The sequence below is a fragment of the Zootoca vivipara genome, chromosome 6 (genome assembly GCF_965207765.1).
Source record: "Zootoca vivipara chromosome 6, rZooViv2.hap1.1, whole genome shotgun sequence".
Taxonomy (NCBI): domain Eukaryota; kingdom Metazoa; phylum Chordata; class Lepidosauria; order Squamata; family Lacertidae; genus Zootoca; species Zootoca vivipara.
In genome coordinates, this window is record NC_142589.1 from 89261183 (window position 1) to 89277763 (window position 16581).

The window sequence follows — 16581 nt, forward strand, 5'->3', positions numbered from 1 at the left end:
GTCTTGCTCTGCTTTCCTTTGGACCCCCACCAGCGAGGCCGAGAGGGGGGGGTCTTGGTCATCTGGGCAGCCCAGGACCTCCAGACACCCTGCCCAGGCTTGCACTTAGGGAGGTCACTTAGTCGCTGCTCACGGAGTGGTTTGACTTCACCCCATTGTGTCTCGAGACAGACAGATCCTGAGACGGAGACTGCAAAAAAAACATGTACAGAGTGCTAAGACTGTTAGGCCAAAACTGAGGGTTTCTCCCTTCACCAATGAAGTTTGCTGGCTGACCTCAGGCCAGCTGCTGTTCCTTAGAATCATAGAATTGTAAAGTTGGAAGAGACCCCCCAGGCATCATCTAGTCCAGCCCTCCAGAGCAGCAGGAAACAAGCGTGCTCCCTCCTCCGTGTGGCAGCCCAGCAGATATTTGAAGTTGACTGTCTCCTCACAGGCTCCTCTTTTCCAGGCTATACATACCCAGCTCCTTCAACCCTTCCTCATCACCAGGCTCGGTTTCCAGACTCTTGGTCAGGGGTCAGCAAACTTTTTCAGCGGGGGGCCGGTCAACTGTCCCTAAGACCTTGTGGGGGGGCTGGGCTATATTTTGGAAACAAAATATGAACAAATTCCTATGCCCCACAAATAACCCAGAGATGCATTTTTTAAAAAAAGGACACATTCTACTCATGTAAAAACACCAGGCAGGCCCCACAAATAACCCAGAGATGCATTTTAAATAAAAGGCATAGCTGCCAAGTACCCCGTTTTCCCCGGGAAACCCCCGTTTTTACTTACCTTTTCCCGGTGGTCCCCCATATCACTTCGTCTCCCGTTTTTCTCTGTTATTTTCTCCTGCCGGCGGTCATTTTTTTCTTTCTGATTTGCCCTTCTATGGGCACCAAAAATGCCCTCCGCTGGCTTCAAAAGTCGCATCTACGCATGTCCGGAAGTGTGTAGATGCGACTTCCGGTGTTGGCGGCGGCCATTTTTGGTGCCCATAGATGGGCGGAGCGACACCGGAAGTTGCGTCGACGCACTTCCGGTCATGCGTAGAAGCGACTTTTGAAGCCGGCAGCGGCCATTTTTTGTGCCCGTAGAGGGCAAAGCGACACCGGAAGTTACGTCGACGCAACTTCCGGTGTCACACGGCTGCCGGTCCCGGATTCTGCAGTCCGGGACTTGGAAGATGTTATGTACTGAGCTGAATCATAGAACAATAGGATCCAGAATCAGCAGTCTTATTGGTCCGCAGGAGCCACCCAATCCAACTCCAGGTGGAAGTGAATCCGCAACCTGATTGGCCTGCAGGAGCAGCCAATCAGGCGGCTGGCAGAAGTGAATCCGCAACCTGATTGGCCTGCAGGAGCAGCCAATCCGGCTGCTGGCAGAAGTCAATCCACAAACTGATTGGCCCACAGGTGTAGCCCTGAAGTAGCCAATCACGCAAAGCCCATTGTGTAAATAATGTATATAAGCAGATAGTTTTGGGGAAAGGGCATTCTTCTTCTCTTCTTCTCCTTGATGACTACGAGCTGAATAAAGAGCATGAAATTCACTCTCGACTCCGAGTATATTTCAGAAGGTAAGATAAAAGGACACATTCTACTCATGTAAAAACATGCTAGAAGGCGATTGGGCCGCATCCGGCTCCTGGGCCTTAGTTTGGGGACCCCTGCTCTTGATCATCTCAGTCGCCCTCCTCTGCTGCACACCTTCCAGCTTGTCAACATCCTTCTTAAATTGTGGGGCCCAAAATTGGACACAGGACTCCAGGCAGAATAGAGCGGGACTGTGACTTCCCTTGATCTGGACACTAGACTTCTGTTGATGTATCTTGGTGTGTGCGACCAGGTCGCTGGACTCCAGGGGGCTGCTTCAGTGCTCACCTGTTCCCACATGCCCCCCCTTTCCCACTCAGGTGTGGTTGCTGGGTGTCAGATTCTGGTAAGGAGCACAGTCGACTCCCCTCGCCTCAATCCTGGCCCTCTTCCAAGAGATCAGAGACTATTTATGTATGCCACAACCGCAGCTAGGACTTTATTAGCCCCAAAATGGAAATTACAAGAGATACCGACGATCGAGGAGTGGCAGACGGAAATGATAGACTATGCAGAGTTAGCAAAGTTGGCCTGCGGGATCCGTGACCAGGGAGAGACAAAGTACCAAAGGGAATGGAGTAAATTCATTGAATATATGGAGAAGAACTGTAGAAGTTTAAAGACACTTGCAGGACTGAAATACAGTGGTACCTCGACTTACAAATTTAATGCGTACCCAACGCACATTCGTAAGTCGAAAAAATTCGTAAGTCGAATCCCATAGGAATGCATTGGGAGAAAAAATTCATAAGTCGAAGCAACCCTATCTAAAAATTCGTAAGTCGAAAAAAATCCTATCTAAACCGCATCCAAGATGGCGGGCGGAGCTCCGTTCATAAGTCGAAACATTTGTAAGTCGAGTCATTCGTAAGTAGAGATACCACTGTAAATTCTACGAACAGGTTTAAAATGTGGGTAAAAAGGAACTGCGAGATGTTGTTGTTTAGTCGTTTAGTCGTGTCCGACTCTTTGTGACCCCATGGACCAGAGCACGCCAGGCACTCCTGTCTTCCACTGCCTCCCGCAGTTTGGTCAAACTCATGTTCGTAGCTTCGAGGACACTGTCCAACCATCTTGTCCTCTGTCGTCCCCTTCTCTTGGGGCCCTCAATCTTTCCCAACATCAGGGTCTTTTCCAGGGAGTCTTCTCTTCTCATGAGGTGGCCAAAGTATTGGAGCCTCAGCTTCACGATCTGTCCTTCCAGTGAGCACTCAGGGCTGATTTCCTTCAGAATGGATAGGTTTGATCTTCTTGCAGTCCATGGGACTCTCAAGAGTCTCCTCCAGCACCATAATTCAAAAGCATCAATTCTTCGGCGATCGGCCTTCTTTATGGTCCAGCTCTCACTTCCATACATCACTACTGGGAAAACCATAGCTTTAACTAGACAGACCTTTGTCGGCAAGGTGATGTCTCTGCTTTTTAAGATGAACTGCGAGGAAAGAGTGAGTAATAAAGACGAATGGCGGGAGGGAGGGAAGTCACAGCTCGGCAGAGCGAACTGAACTGAGATGAGGGTATATAAGAGGAATTGTAATTGTGTTTTTATGTTTTTTGTTTATGTGTTGTTTGTTTATTTGGAAAATTGAATGAAAATTATTTATTTGGGGGGGGGGAACGAATCCTGGCCCTCTTCCCTTGTGTTACAGCAGTTGCCGGAGGCGAGCAGGTTAACAAGCCATGTGGAGACCAATCACAAAAGCGCCCATTCAGTCCATGCAGCTGCTCAAACTTGGCCCAGCCACTGCGTCCATCAGAGGCAAAAAGATTCTGATCTCAGCTAGAACAAACTCACTGGAGGGACGAAGGCACAGCTCTGAGCAGCTTAAAGCAAAGGGCTGGAGGAATCTGTGGACATGCGATCGTGGGATTTCAGAGATGGGAGATCCCTTAGCCCAAATCTTTGCTGAATGCCGGAACCTTGCAGCGGGGTGAACTAAGCGACCCTCCTCCAACTCTGCAATTTTTTGGTTCTGTGATTAAGGGTTTGGTGTGTGCTTTTTTAAGAGGGATGGCTCGGTTGGTAGAGTAAGAGCCTCTTCATCCCAGGGTTGTGGGTTTGAGCCCCGCTTTGGGTGAAAGATTCCCGAGTTGCAGGGGGTTGGACTAGATCAGACATCCCCAAACTGCGGCCCTCCAGATGTTTTGGCCTACAACTCCCATGATCCCTAGCTAACAGGACCAGTGGTTGGGGAAGATGGGAATTGTAGTCCAAAACATCTGGAGGGCCGAAGTTTGGGGATGCCTGGACTAGATGATTCCCCGGGTTCCCACCTAGAAATCTGAGGTTCCGTATCGTGAATGTGTGGAATTAGCTGCCAAATGATGCGGTGGTGACATTAATGTGTAAGGCAGGCATCCCCAAACTGTGGCCCTCCAGATGTTTTGGCCTACAACTCCCGTGATCCCTAGCTAACAGGACCAGTGGTCAGGGATGATGGGAATTGTAGGCCAAAACATCTGGAGGGCCGAAGTTTGGGGATGCCTGGTGTAAGGGGTCTAGGCATGCAGAGAAAAAGGACAAGAAAGGGTTAAGTCAGGTGTGCCGGTTAATTTTGGGGGGGGGGGTGTCCTGCACCTGCAACTACTTGAGCATGTGCGAGTGAGTCAGAAAGCCTGTGACAGTGTCTCAGCACAAACTAAAGCAGGGGTCAGCAAACTTTTTCAGCAGGGGGCCGGTCCACTGTCCCTCAGACCTTGTGGGGGGCCGGACTATATTTTTTGGGGAAAATAAGGAACGAATTCCTATGCCCCACAAATAACCCAGAGATGCATTTTAAATAAAAGCACACATTCTACTCAGGTAAAAAAACACTGATTCCTGGACCGTCCGCGGGCTGGATTGAGAAGGCGGTTGGCCGGAACCAGTAATGAGGTCCAGTATATGCTAAATATTATTTTTGTTGTATGAGAGTTTGGGCCTCTTTCCTAAAGGTTTCACTTTTCTTCGTAGCCACTGGTTTCAGGTCATTGCAATACCAGTTTCTGCGTCCTGAAACTCATTTGAGCTCTGCCCCTTTCAGATTTCAACAGAGTGTTTCCCAACCAGATGATGCAACCCAAACCACAAGGGCCGTCGTGTGCTATTTCTGAGAAGGCTCTTGTTCCCTCCCTTCCTCTTCAACTTCCCAGGGGTGGAGAACCTTTTGGGGGACCGGAGACCTCCTTGCGTCAATCCCTTGCTTCCACGATAAGGCAAAAGTAGAACAGGTCCACTGTGGAAGGGTTAGTTTGCTGGGCGAAAGCGACCAAGCTGCAGGTAAGAGACCCTCGACCTTTCTTCTCCCTGTCCTTCGTCCTGCACCAATGTCCCCTGGCTCATCTCAGCTTCCAAGAATCTGAATTGTGGAGGCTTCAGAACAGGGAGAACGCTATGTCAAAGCGAAGCTGCGGATGTGGGAAGAGGGAGGAACAACAACTACATGCAAGAGATTTGAAGGGTCTGGACATATTCTTCCTTCCTGTGGCTGCAAAATGCAGTACTTCTTGTTGTTTCCCCAAGTTTCTGGTTTTTACGGTTCTCCGGGGTATACAAGTGTCTTTCCCAACCTGGTGCCCGCCAGATGTTTTTGACTGCAGCGGGGCATGTTGTATTCATAGTAGGACTGAACCCTCTGGACCAGAGTTTCCCAAACTTGAGTCCCCAGCTGTTTTTAGACTACAACTCCCATCATCAGGTCAGGGATCATGGGCCTTGTAGTCCAATGGAGACCTAATTGGACTGGAGACCTAAGTTTGGGAACCGCTGCTCAGACTGTCCTTATGACAGTGATGGGCAACCTTTTGAGCTTGGTGTGTCAAAATTCGCCAAAAAAACGAGCATAACTCAGGTGGTGTGTCACTTCGAGAAAAAAAACATAATTTCACGATATTTATAGTTTAAATAACAAAAAATGTATAATTGTAATATATAACTGCATTTAATAAACCAAAAACTAATTATTTAACCTAACCAAACCAAAAACCCCTTATTTATCACAAAGTGCCCAGAGTTGTTGAGCTTTTTTGGGGGAGCTGCTGACCAAAGTTTTGGAGGGGTTTTTGAGGGGGTGCAAAAGTTGCTTTGCTTTGGGGGGGTGCCCCAAAGCTGCTGTGCTTTTTTGAGGGAAAGAGAACAGAAATAAATGATGAATAATACCTTCACTGGAACTAACACGCAGCACCGACATAGTCTGCCAAAGCGCCAAAAAACCCAGCACAGAACGGGTTAAAAAATGAACGTTGTTACACCCAATCATAGTCTGCCAAAGCACCAAAAAAACCCAGCACAGAATGGGTTAAAAAACCAATCTCTGGCTACCAGCAACAGCGGAGACAAGCTGTAGGAGGAGCGGAAGAACAAATGGGGGGGAAACAACAACAACAGCGCGAATGGGCCGATGGGGCGCGTGCCAGCAGTGAGGGCTCTACGTGTCACGTCTGACACGCGTGTCATAGGTTCGCCATCACTGCCTTATGAGGTTCTTTCAGCCACTCAGTGGGGATACATCATGCCTCCCAGATCGAGCACAATAGCAAACATCCTTTTAATACTGAGTCCTCATCCTGAATAGTGAGATTTTCTACCAAGTCAGACCATTGGGTCTCTCTACCCTGACTGACTCTCCAGGATTTCAGGCACCGTTTCTCCAGCCCTGCCTTGGATTGAACCTGCGACCTTCTTCCTGCATTGCTGGGGGTTGGGCTAGATGACCGCCGGGGACCCCTTCCAACTCTGCGGTTCTAGGATTCTAGGATTCGTGCAAGGCATGCGATCTAACCCTGAGCCAATCAACAGAAATTGGCGGACAATGTTTCCAAAGGTATTTGGTGCTCCGTACAAGCTCCTGCCACCCCCGCCCACTCGCCTCCGGTCAACAAAGACAGAATAAATGAACAAAAAACTAGAGATGTGATGCAAAAGCACTCAGCTGGCACAAGTCCTCCGAGCTGGAGAATTTGCAATCAGCTGGCCACAGAACATTGCGGAATTTTACAAGTGGGAGGGAGAAGCAGAGGAGGAGGAAGAGCCTTTTTTTTTAGAAAGAACAAGAGGGAAGAAGTTCATTTGCCAGCCAGCCAGCCATTCCCTTCTCTAGAGAGCTCCATTCCCTCCTCACACACACCCTGGCTGCCACATTCTGTTCCCGCACTCAACACTCAGCATTCTGCGGTCACCACTACTGTGATCGTCGTGACTTGTGGCCAATGCAAATATCACAGGATATATCCTGGGAACTGTAGCTTAGTGCTTAGTCCCAGAGGGTCTGGTTGGGCCCTTATACCTCTGTTATGCTTAGGACTAACACAGGAACACCACAGGGATGTGTGCTTAGTCCGCTCCTTTATACTCTTTATACATATGATTGTGTCGCTGCCCACCCTAGAAATAGGGTTATCAAATTTGCAGATGACACAGCCGTGATCAGGCTCATCTCTGATAAGGAGGGTGACTATAGAGATGAGGTAGAGCAGCTGACAGAGTGGTGCAGAGTTAATAACTTGCTCATAATGTACTTTTTGAGAATTTTAAGGAAGAACCATCTTCCACAAAAGCTGCTGCTTGCCTTCTATCACTGTGCCATACAGAGCGTGCTCACGTACGGTTTATGTGTGTGGTACGGAAGCTGTACTTCTCAGGATAGAGCAGGGCTGTGTAGAATTATTAAAACAGCAGAGAGCATTATTGGCTGCTCACTCTCCACCTTAGAACAAATCTACACCACCAGGTGCCATAGAAAAGCACTAGACATATCAAGAGATCCAACGCACCCTGGTCACCATTTCTTTGAGCTCCTGCCATCGGGACGGAGATATAGAACAATGCAGGCAAGAACGAGCCGTCTCAGGAACAGTTTCTTCTCTAGAGCGATTTTGGCCTTAAATGGAAAGCCTGGACTTTGAAGTCATCTTATTTTACTTTTTATTTTGTATCATATTTACTGTTTTTAATTAGGTTTTGTAGTAATTTTGGATGATGCGGAATGCTTTATCTGAGTGGATGTAGCAACCGAGTAATTCCGTTGTTCCCGCAAGGGGACAATGACAATAAAGATATCTTCTCTTACCCCTCTAAGAATGACAATTCCCAGCACCCTTAACAAATGACACTCCCACAGTGTGCTTTAAATGTGCAATGTGCTTTACATGTACGATGTGGATGTTGTTGTCTGTCTTGCTATGTTTCTCATCCTAGAATTGCAGAGGTGGGAGGGGCCGCCGGGGTCCAACCCCCTGCAATGCAGGAATCTTTTGCCCAACACAGGGCTCGAACCCACAGCCCTGAGATTTAAGGGTCTCATCCCAGCTTCATCCACTTTATCCACTCTGCCCAAATGATAAGTTTTGCTTTCTCAAGCTGGGCAGGGGACCATGCAGGTATTTACAGGGATGCGAATGAATGAATGGAATCTTTATTGCTAAAAGCTATAAGGCGTCACAACCGGTCACAATGCATAGAATACAAATAATTGATTTAAAACTGAACAACAACAACAGCACAGCAAAGCAAACACACAAAAATGCAAAAATCAAGAGCTCCACATCTCACACTCCCCCTTATGATACTTGTCTTGGTGCCTAGCTCTCAACTTACTTGCAGCCAAGGCAAATTCTCAGGGATGCAAATAAACTCTCTCTCTCTCCCCATCCATACAGAGTCACATGATGGATTCCTCAGTCCTGATCTTTATTGTTTGCGTGGTGTTATCCCTCCACTGCTGCTGCCTCCAGGCTCTCCAGTGCCCCCCTGTGGCCACCCCAAGCAACATCACCGAGTTTTCCTGCACCTCCCCGTTCCTTAGCCATTTCCCAGCTGGCTTCCCTGAGCAGACGACCCTGATCTCCGTCGAGTTCACGAACATCTCCAGCATCGGCGAGGATGCACTGCTGGGGTTGCCCAAGCTTCAGGAGCTTCACCTTTCCAACAACAGGCTGAAAGGCCTTCCCAGCGGCATATTCTGTGACCTCCCGGAGCTGCACACCTTGGACCTCACAAGCAACCTCCTGGAAGATCTGCCTCTGTCTATATTTGAGAATTCCAGCTCGTTGAACCACCTGTTTCTCAAGATGAACCAGTTGGCCAACTTGCGGCCACAGTGGTTCCAGCCGTTAAGGCGGCTTGAGACCCTGGATCTCTCCAACAACCAGCTGAAGGACGTTCCCCCCTCCTGCTTCAGCAAACTGGAGAATTTGACAGCTCTGGACCTCTCCTTCAACTTCCTCCGCCAGCTTTCTCCGCAAATCCTGGAAGGGATGCCTCTCCTGGAGAGGTTGGACCTAGGAGCCAACCAACTCCACTCCATCGCAGACAAGACCTTCCAGGAAGTCCCACGCCTGGGTTTCCTCTTCCTCCTAAACAACAGCTTAACCCATCTCCCACCAGGAATCTTCGAGCCTTTGAGGAATCTGGATACCCTGTTCATCTCTGACAACCAGATCGCTTCCTGGGACCCTCGGTTCTCAGGCCAGCTCACAAAGCTCAGCCTTGACCTCGCCAGAAACCCATGGGCGTGTGATTGCCTCATGCGCGCCTTCGTGAACTGGGTGGTGCGTCATTCTGCCGTCCTGTACTCCAGGGAAGAAGTGGTTTGTGCCTCCCCCAAGAGCCTCGAAGGCCGGGTGGTGATGTCTCTCGGCGAGGCCGAATTTGGTGTCTGCTGAATCCTTACTACATAGCCAGGGGTTTGCAAGAGCCAGGCCCTGTCCCAAAGGAGGAGGTCAGGATGAATCTCCAAAATCATGTATTAGACTATTTGTCCCAGGATTCAGCTATCTGCTCAGGCAGTGAGAAGGGTCTATTCCCCCGCCACCAACTGTGCTACCTGATCTTTTTAAACTGAGAGATGCTAGAAATCGAACTCAAGACCTTGCACAGGCAACGCTGGGGTTCTGCCGCAGAGCTACCCTATGGTTCCTCTCCCCAAATTGCTGCCATGCCCTCATCCGCAATCTGCATTTAAAACAGTACAGTCAAACCTCGGCTCCCGGATGCCTCTGTTTTGGAACGTTTCGGCTCCCCAATGCCAAAAACCCGGAAGTAAATGCTCTGGTTTCCAAATGTTTTTCAGAAGCCGGACGTCCGACTCAGCTTCCGCTTGAGTACAGGAAGCTCCTGCAACCAGTCGGAAGCTGCGCCTCGCTTGTCGAACATTTCAGACGCTGAATGGGCTTCTGGAACGGATTACGTTCGACAACCAAGGTTTGACTGTATCCATACAGTCATGGCTTCCTCTGAAGGCTCTTGGGAACTGTAGTTTGTTACAGGTGCATAAGAGCTGCTGGGAAGTGCCTACTTGTCTCCCCAAGCTGCAGGGCCTCGAGTGGTTTAACTATCAATCCCCCTTCTAAGGGAACTCCAGGAATCATTGAGCTCTCTGAGGGAAATGGAGGGGGGGTCACCCGGACAACTCTCTGAACCTTTAGCAAACTACAGTATCCTTTGAGGGAAGCTAGGGCCATTTAAAGTGGTATGATACAGACAGTGGTACCTTGGTTCTCAAACTTAATCCATTCCGGACGTCTGTTCCAAAACCAAAGCTTTCCAAAAAAAACCAAGGTGCACTTTCCCATAGAAAGTAATGCAAAATGAATTAATCCGTTCCAGACTTTTAAAAACGACCCCTAAAACAGCAACTGAACATGAATTTTACTATCTAGCGAGGCCACCGATCCATAAAATGAAAGCAATAAACAATGTACTGCAGTCACACAATCAATCAATCAATCAATCAGTAGCTGAACTGGGTTCCACACAGTCACAAAAACGAAACGAAAAAGAGCTGCGAAAACAAAAACGGCAAAATAAATTGCAAAAAACAGACAGACCTCAGCGTAATACTCAAAACGGACGTGTGGCACTCAAATGGGAAGTGTAACACTCAAAACGGAGCACGTTCGGCTTCCGAAAAATGTTCGCAAACCGGAACACTTACTTCCGGGTTTGCAGTATTTGGGTTCCAAGTTGTTTGAGTACCAAGGCGTTTGAGAACCAAGGTACCACTGTACTGCTCTCAATGGAGACTTAAAGTGCAGAAGGAGTGTGACTTGGAGAAGCTCAGAACTCTCCCAGTGACACCCACCCTCCCCTCCTCAAAAGCCCTCAAAGCTTGTCTACAGGGGCAATGCTCCCATGCACAGAGTGTGCCACAGGTGGGGGAAAGTTCCATGCTCCTCACTCGCCAACCCCTCTTGCAGTTAAAAGCAGATCCCTCCTTCCACCTCCCAGGGGCAGTTTTAAGTCAGCGCAACTGGGTGCCAGCACCCCAAGGGCAGTGCCGGATTTACGTGTAAGCTAAACAAGCTGTAAAAAAAACTTAAAGGGAAAAAACTGGATGTACGTTTCCAAAATATAAGATAAAAAACAAATAAAATAAAACCTCCATCCAGCAACTCCTGCCAACCTAGCAGTTCGAAAGCACGTCAAAATGCAAGTAGATAAATAGGAACCGCTACAGCGGGAAGGTAAACGGCGTTTCCATGTGCTGCTCTGGTTCGCCAGAAGCGGCTTTGTCATGCTGGCCACATGACCTGGAAGCTGTACGCCGGCTCCCTCGGCCAATAATGCGAGATGAGCGCGCAACCCCAGAGTCGGTCACGACTGGACCTAATGGTCAGGGGTCCCCTTTACCTTTACATCCAGCAACAGTGTTTTGTGTTGTGTAGGCTCCTAGGATGTAAGTCAGGCATCCCCCCCAAACTTCGGCCCTCCAGATGTTTTGGACTCCAATTCCCATCATCCCTGACCACTGGTCCTGTTAGCTAGGGATCATGGGAGTTGTAGGCCAAAACATCTGGAGGGCCACAGTTTAGGGATGCCTGATGTAAGTAACGGACCCCGTCTGCTAGCCTGCTCCCTAAAACATCACTGGTTTGCTCACTTCTATATAATACAGTGTCTACATTCTACGTCGACTGGTCACATGGCAACATGTGCAAATGGCTTGAGATACCTATTAGGTCCATCAATTACCATCTAGCATAGATTCAACACAAAAAACAGCGGCCATTTGTTGTCAACGAAGGACAGCTGGACATATAAAGGGTCCCATTACCTTCAGTAGCTGAGGGCCTCATCAAACCTAAATCCGGCCCTGCCCAGGTGGCACCGTAACGATGATGTGTAACGGAGTGCGAGAGGCAGGGGGCGCTATGTTATTAGCGCCACGCAGGACGCCCCCAAAATCTGACAGCTCCAAATCTGCCGTTGCACCTCCCTCTCTCTACCACAGTTTAAGGCAGCACCATGTTTGAAAATTAGAGAGCATTCACACAATTAGCCATTGCATGGCCTTCCCAAATACATGCAGCCAGCTTTCCGACATCCTGCTGGCACTCGGCAGCTGAGTTTGCAATTAGAGGGAGCAAGAGTAATGGTATATTTATTTGCCTCCTCAGTTAGTGTGGTTCCCCCCCTCCCTCATTCTCCTTTTCTTTTCCTCTCCTTGGCCCTCTCCCCATTAAAAAAAGAAAAAGAAAGAAATGCTGTTAATTGGGAACAAAACGCACCATCTTATCCACGAATCTCTCTCGCCCGGAAATTTATTGTGAAGCTGCGCTCCCGTGGAAGTTTTAAATTAAACCCAATTGCTTAAGATGCTGGGCAATTTGCTGTGATTTAGCTGTGCAATAAAACCAGAGCGTCAAAGTGTATTCGCCAACCCAAAGGAGGCTGAGTGCTTTGTCCTGTGTCGGTCTGGTCTTTCGTCCCCCCCCCTTTCTTTCCTTAAATAAGAATAAACAGAACTGTTTGTGCACACAGGAAAGAATAAAATTAAGAATCAGACTTGGGCGAAGAATCCTCTTCAGCCCGAGGGCCGCATTCGCTTGCAATGAACCTTCTGGGGGCCGAATGCAAGTGTCAGGGTGGGGCCAAGGGCAAAATGGGGTGGAATTCTTATGCTTATGTGCACATTTGTGCCTCGAAACACTGCAAGGTCGTTTCAAGCTGCCTTTTTAGGTGGAGAGTGTGGGATGTGATACATAAGTAGCAGTCAAATACAACATTCCTTGTTTTCCTAGAGTGGACATGCGGAGGAATGTTTGGTCCAGCCAGTCGAGAACTTCCTGTTTCCTCCTAGCTGGGACCTACTTCCTTTTGCATGTGACTTGAGGCTTACTTTTGAGTAAACTTGGATAGTGTCGCACTGTGCGTTAGCAATAATTTTGAGGACCGCTCCCCCCCCAAAGAACCAGTCTTGCCTATCAGATATTAATATTAAAGATATTGGGCTGTAGCCAAATAAATCCTACTCAGAGCAATTAATGAAGTTAATGGATCTTAGTTAATTGTGTCCTTTATGGCTCTGCCCCTAGGAGGACTAACATTGGGTATGAGCCATGCAGACAAATTCTTTTCTATTATAAAGTTGCAATAGTGTACATTGTTGGAAAATTGAGATTAATTTTGAAATAATGTAGGGAAATGGATTTAGTGCGCTTTAATGATTTTGAGCAATGTTTGCATCAGCGTCTTTTGTAGAGTAAAACAAAATGGAAGCTATTTTGAGCATTACCCGGTATTAAAGGGAAAACAGGTCCAGTTCGTTGCTGTGTTGTTGTTTATAAAGTACTATTTTATTGATTTACAAAGCAGCATCCTATATGGGTCTGTTTGGAAACTGAGCCCTATAAATTCAATGGGGATTGCTCCCAGAGAAGTGGGCACAAGGGTAAGGAATTTGGGGCATACCCAGCTAAGTCCTACTCTGAGTAAACCTATTGGAATGGATAGATCAATGCGAGCCAGGCCATAGCTGCCAAGTCTCCCGTTTTCCCCGGGAAATCCCCGTTTTTCCAGCTGTTCCTATTTTTTTGTTTTTTCCCGGTTTATTCTGGCGTGGTGGCCATTTTGGAACTGGGCGGAGCATGCTCAGAAGCGACTTTTGATGCTGCTCTGCCCAGTTCCAAAATGGCTGCAGTGCGACTTCTGGCGTGGCGGCCATTTTGGAACTGGGCAAAGCAGCATCAAAAGTCACTTCTGAGCATGCTCCACCCAGTTCCAAAATGGCGGCAGCGCTACTTCTGGTCTGCTATTTCCGGCCCGCTCCCTTATTTCTCTGACAGCAACTTGGCAGGTATGGAGCCAGGCCCATTAATTTCAACAGGCCAATTCTGAGTAGGGCTTCAAGTGCATTAGAATGAAAGGGAAATATCAAAAACAATGCAGAAAATAATGTAATTGATTGTGTAACATTCACAAGACCAAAACACACACCGTTTATGTTTCGCCTGCACTTCTGTTCCTAAGGTCTGGCGATGCTGCCCATTTTGGCAGCTTCCATTTCTGACAGAATTCCCCACCTTGTGCCTGAAGGTATGTTGTGCCAGAGCTGTTTCTTCCAAAACAACTCCCTTTTGTCCAAAATGGGACTCTGTACCCTCCTGCAGATGGTGACAGCAGTCACGAAATTAAAGGACACCTGCTTCTCGGGAGAAAAGCGATGACAAACCTAGAAAGCATCTTAAAAAGCAGAGACACCACCTTGCCGACAAAGGTCCGTATAGTTAAAGCTATGGTTTTCCCAGTAGTGATGTATGGAAGTGAGAGCTGGACCATAAAGAAGGCTGATCGCCAAAGAATGGATGCTTTTGAATTCTGGTGCTGGGGGAGACTCTTGAGCAGGGGCCAGCAAACTTTTTCAGCAGGGGGGCGGTCCACTGTCCCTCAGACCTTGTGGGGGGCCAGACTATATTTTGAAGAAAAAAAATATGAATGAATTCCTATGCCCCACAAATAACCCAGAGGTGCATTTTAAATAAAAGGACACATTCAACTCATGTAAAAACATGCTGATTCCCGGACCATCCGCGGGCCAGATTTAGAAGGTGATTGGGCCGTATCTGGGCGCCGGGCCTTAGTTTGGGGACCCTGCTCTTGAGAGTCCCATGGACTGCAAGAAGATCAAACCTCTCCATCCTGAAGGAAATCAGCCCTGAGTGCTCCCTGGAAGGACAGATCGTGAAGCTGAGGCTCCAATACTTTGGCCACCTCATGAGAAGAGAAGACTCCCTGGAAAAGACCCTGATGTTGGGAAAGATGGAGGGCACAAGGAGAAGGAGACGACAGAGGACGAGATGGTTGGACAGTGTTCTCGAAGCTACGAACATGAGTTTGACCAAACTGCGGGAGGCAGTGCAAGACAGGAGTGCCTGGCGTGCTCTGGTCCATGGGGTCATGAAGAGTCGGACAGACTAAACCACTAAACAACAACAACACCCTCCTTGCAGAGAGAGCTTCAGCAGAACAGAGGCAGAGGGGTTGCCATGGTAACTCGGGCCAGCAACACAAATGGAAACTGGTGGTTGAAGGCAGCGCCCTGCAGTTGTCATAGTCACAACTCCCAGGCTGCATCCATTTGGACCAGAAGAGCAGGGAACTCTTCCAGGTTTCAAATCAGTATTTGCTGGTGGGGCAGTGTGGGTGGGTGGGGAGTTCCCCCTGCGAAGAACCCACAGAGTCATGAGGTCTTGCAAACTGCAGCCCTCCAGATGTTTTGGCCTACAACTCCCATGATCCCTAGCTAGCAGGACCAATGGTCAGGGAAGATGGGAATTGTAGTCCAAAACATCTGGAGGGCCGAAGTTTGGGGATGCCTGCTGTAGTTCATCAGGAACCCCCCCTCCTTCCCCTGTTTGTTTCTTACAACAGCCCTGGGGTGTAGGGCAGACTGAGGGGGGTCAACTGGGTCAAAGTCACCTGGCAACACAGCATCATGGCTTAATAAGGAATGAGTGGCAGACTTAATAATAATAATAATAATAATTTATTATTTATACCCCCACCCATCTGGCTGGGTTGCCCCAGCAACTCTCATGGAAAGCTTCCCTAAACAGGGCTGCCTTCAAATGTCTTCTAAAAGTCAGGTAGTTGTTTATTTCCTTGACATCTTATGGGAGGGGGTGCCACCACCGAATAGGCCCTCTACCTGGCTCCTCACTTCTCGCAGGGAGGGAACCGCCAGAAGACCCTTGGAGCTGGACCTCAGTGTCCGGCTCTCCAATTTCAGTGGCACCCTATACGATGCTAACATCCAGCACGTGTGCCCCCCCCAACACCTCTCACGCTCCATTCTATGGCATTTTGTAATGGTGCCCCCTGCAGCGCAGTGAGGCCAAACCGGTCGCACTACCCCAAAACCGCCTCTGAAGGAATCAAGCCCAGATCTCCCTTGTCCTAGACCTAGAGCATTATATTAAGCATGGTTCTTGCAGAGACATACTTCCAGCTTGACAAACATCCAGGATTTGATCATGTGAAGGAGTAATCGGAGACGGGAACTTGGCTCTCCAGAAGACCATGGGGGATTCCCACAGGGAGCGGGCTTCTTCCTGTGAAGAGGAGCATGTGGTTTAGGGGTCAGGCACTTGCTTTCATGCACAGAAGGTCCTTGTTTTAATTCGCATCCTCCTCCAAGGAGGTCTGGGAAAGGTCTCTCTTTCTCTCTCTCTTTCTGCCAGACATCCTTTTTTTTAATTGCGCGTTCATGTCAAATTGTGCACCTAAACATTCATGTCAAATTGTGCACCTAAACATTAGAAAGAACTTCCTGACAGTAAGAGCTGTTCGGCAGTGGAATTTGCTGCCAAGGAGTGTGGTGGAGTCTCCTTCTTTGGAGGTCTTTAAGCAGAGGCTTGACAGGCATATGTCAAGAATGCTTTGATGGTGTTTCCTGCTCGGCAGGGGGTTGGACTGGATGGCCCTTGTGGTCTCTTCCAACTCTACGATTCTATGATTCTATGATTCTATCAGGGTGGTCAGACGCGGTCCCAATTTCAACTCTGTTTTCGTCTGCAAATGTTTCATTTCCAGTCAAGCTCATGCTCGCGGGATCTTCTTGCTAAAGTCCGGTAACTGGTTTCTACCCCGCAAATGTTCTGGTACATTTACGCCCTGCTTTTGTCAAGCTGTAGCAGCCCACTCCAGACAGCAATAATCTGTGAGCCTAATTGGGAAGCGCCAAAGAACAACTATATCCACCAATAACACACCATTTGTTCTGTGAAGAACATGTTATATAAG

The 16581-nt window shown here is 48.5% G+C and overlaps 1 protein-coding gene across 1 annotated transcript; it reads left to right on the top strand.

The window, feature by feature from the left end:
• The first annotated feature begins 4606 nt into the window (after positions 1-4606).
• LRG1 (leucine rich alpha-2-glycoprotein 1) lies at positions 4607-13101 on the top strand. Its single transcript, XM_035120683.3, has 2 exons — positions 4607-4842; positions 8220-13101. Exon 2 carries the CDS (start codon positions 8226-8228, stop codon positions 9222-9224), a length of 999 nt encoding a protein of 332 aa, XP_034976574.3. The 5' UTR covers positions 4607-4842; positions 8220-8225; the 3' UTR covers positions 9225-13101.
• Positions 13102-16581: the final 3480 nt, after the last annotated feature.

Excerpts from the sequence above, each read along its gene's own strand:
- LRG1 (XM_035120683.3), top strand. The coding sequence starts at position 8,226 with ATGATGGATTCCTCAGTCCTGATCTTTATTGTTTGCGTGGTGTTATCC.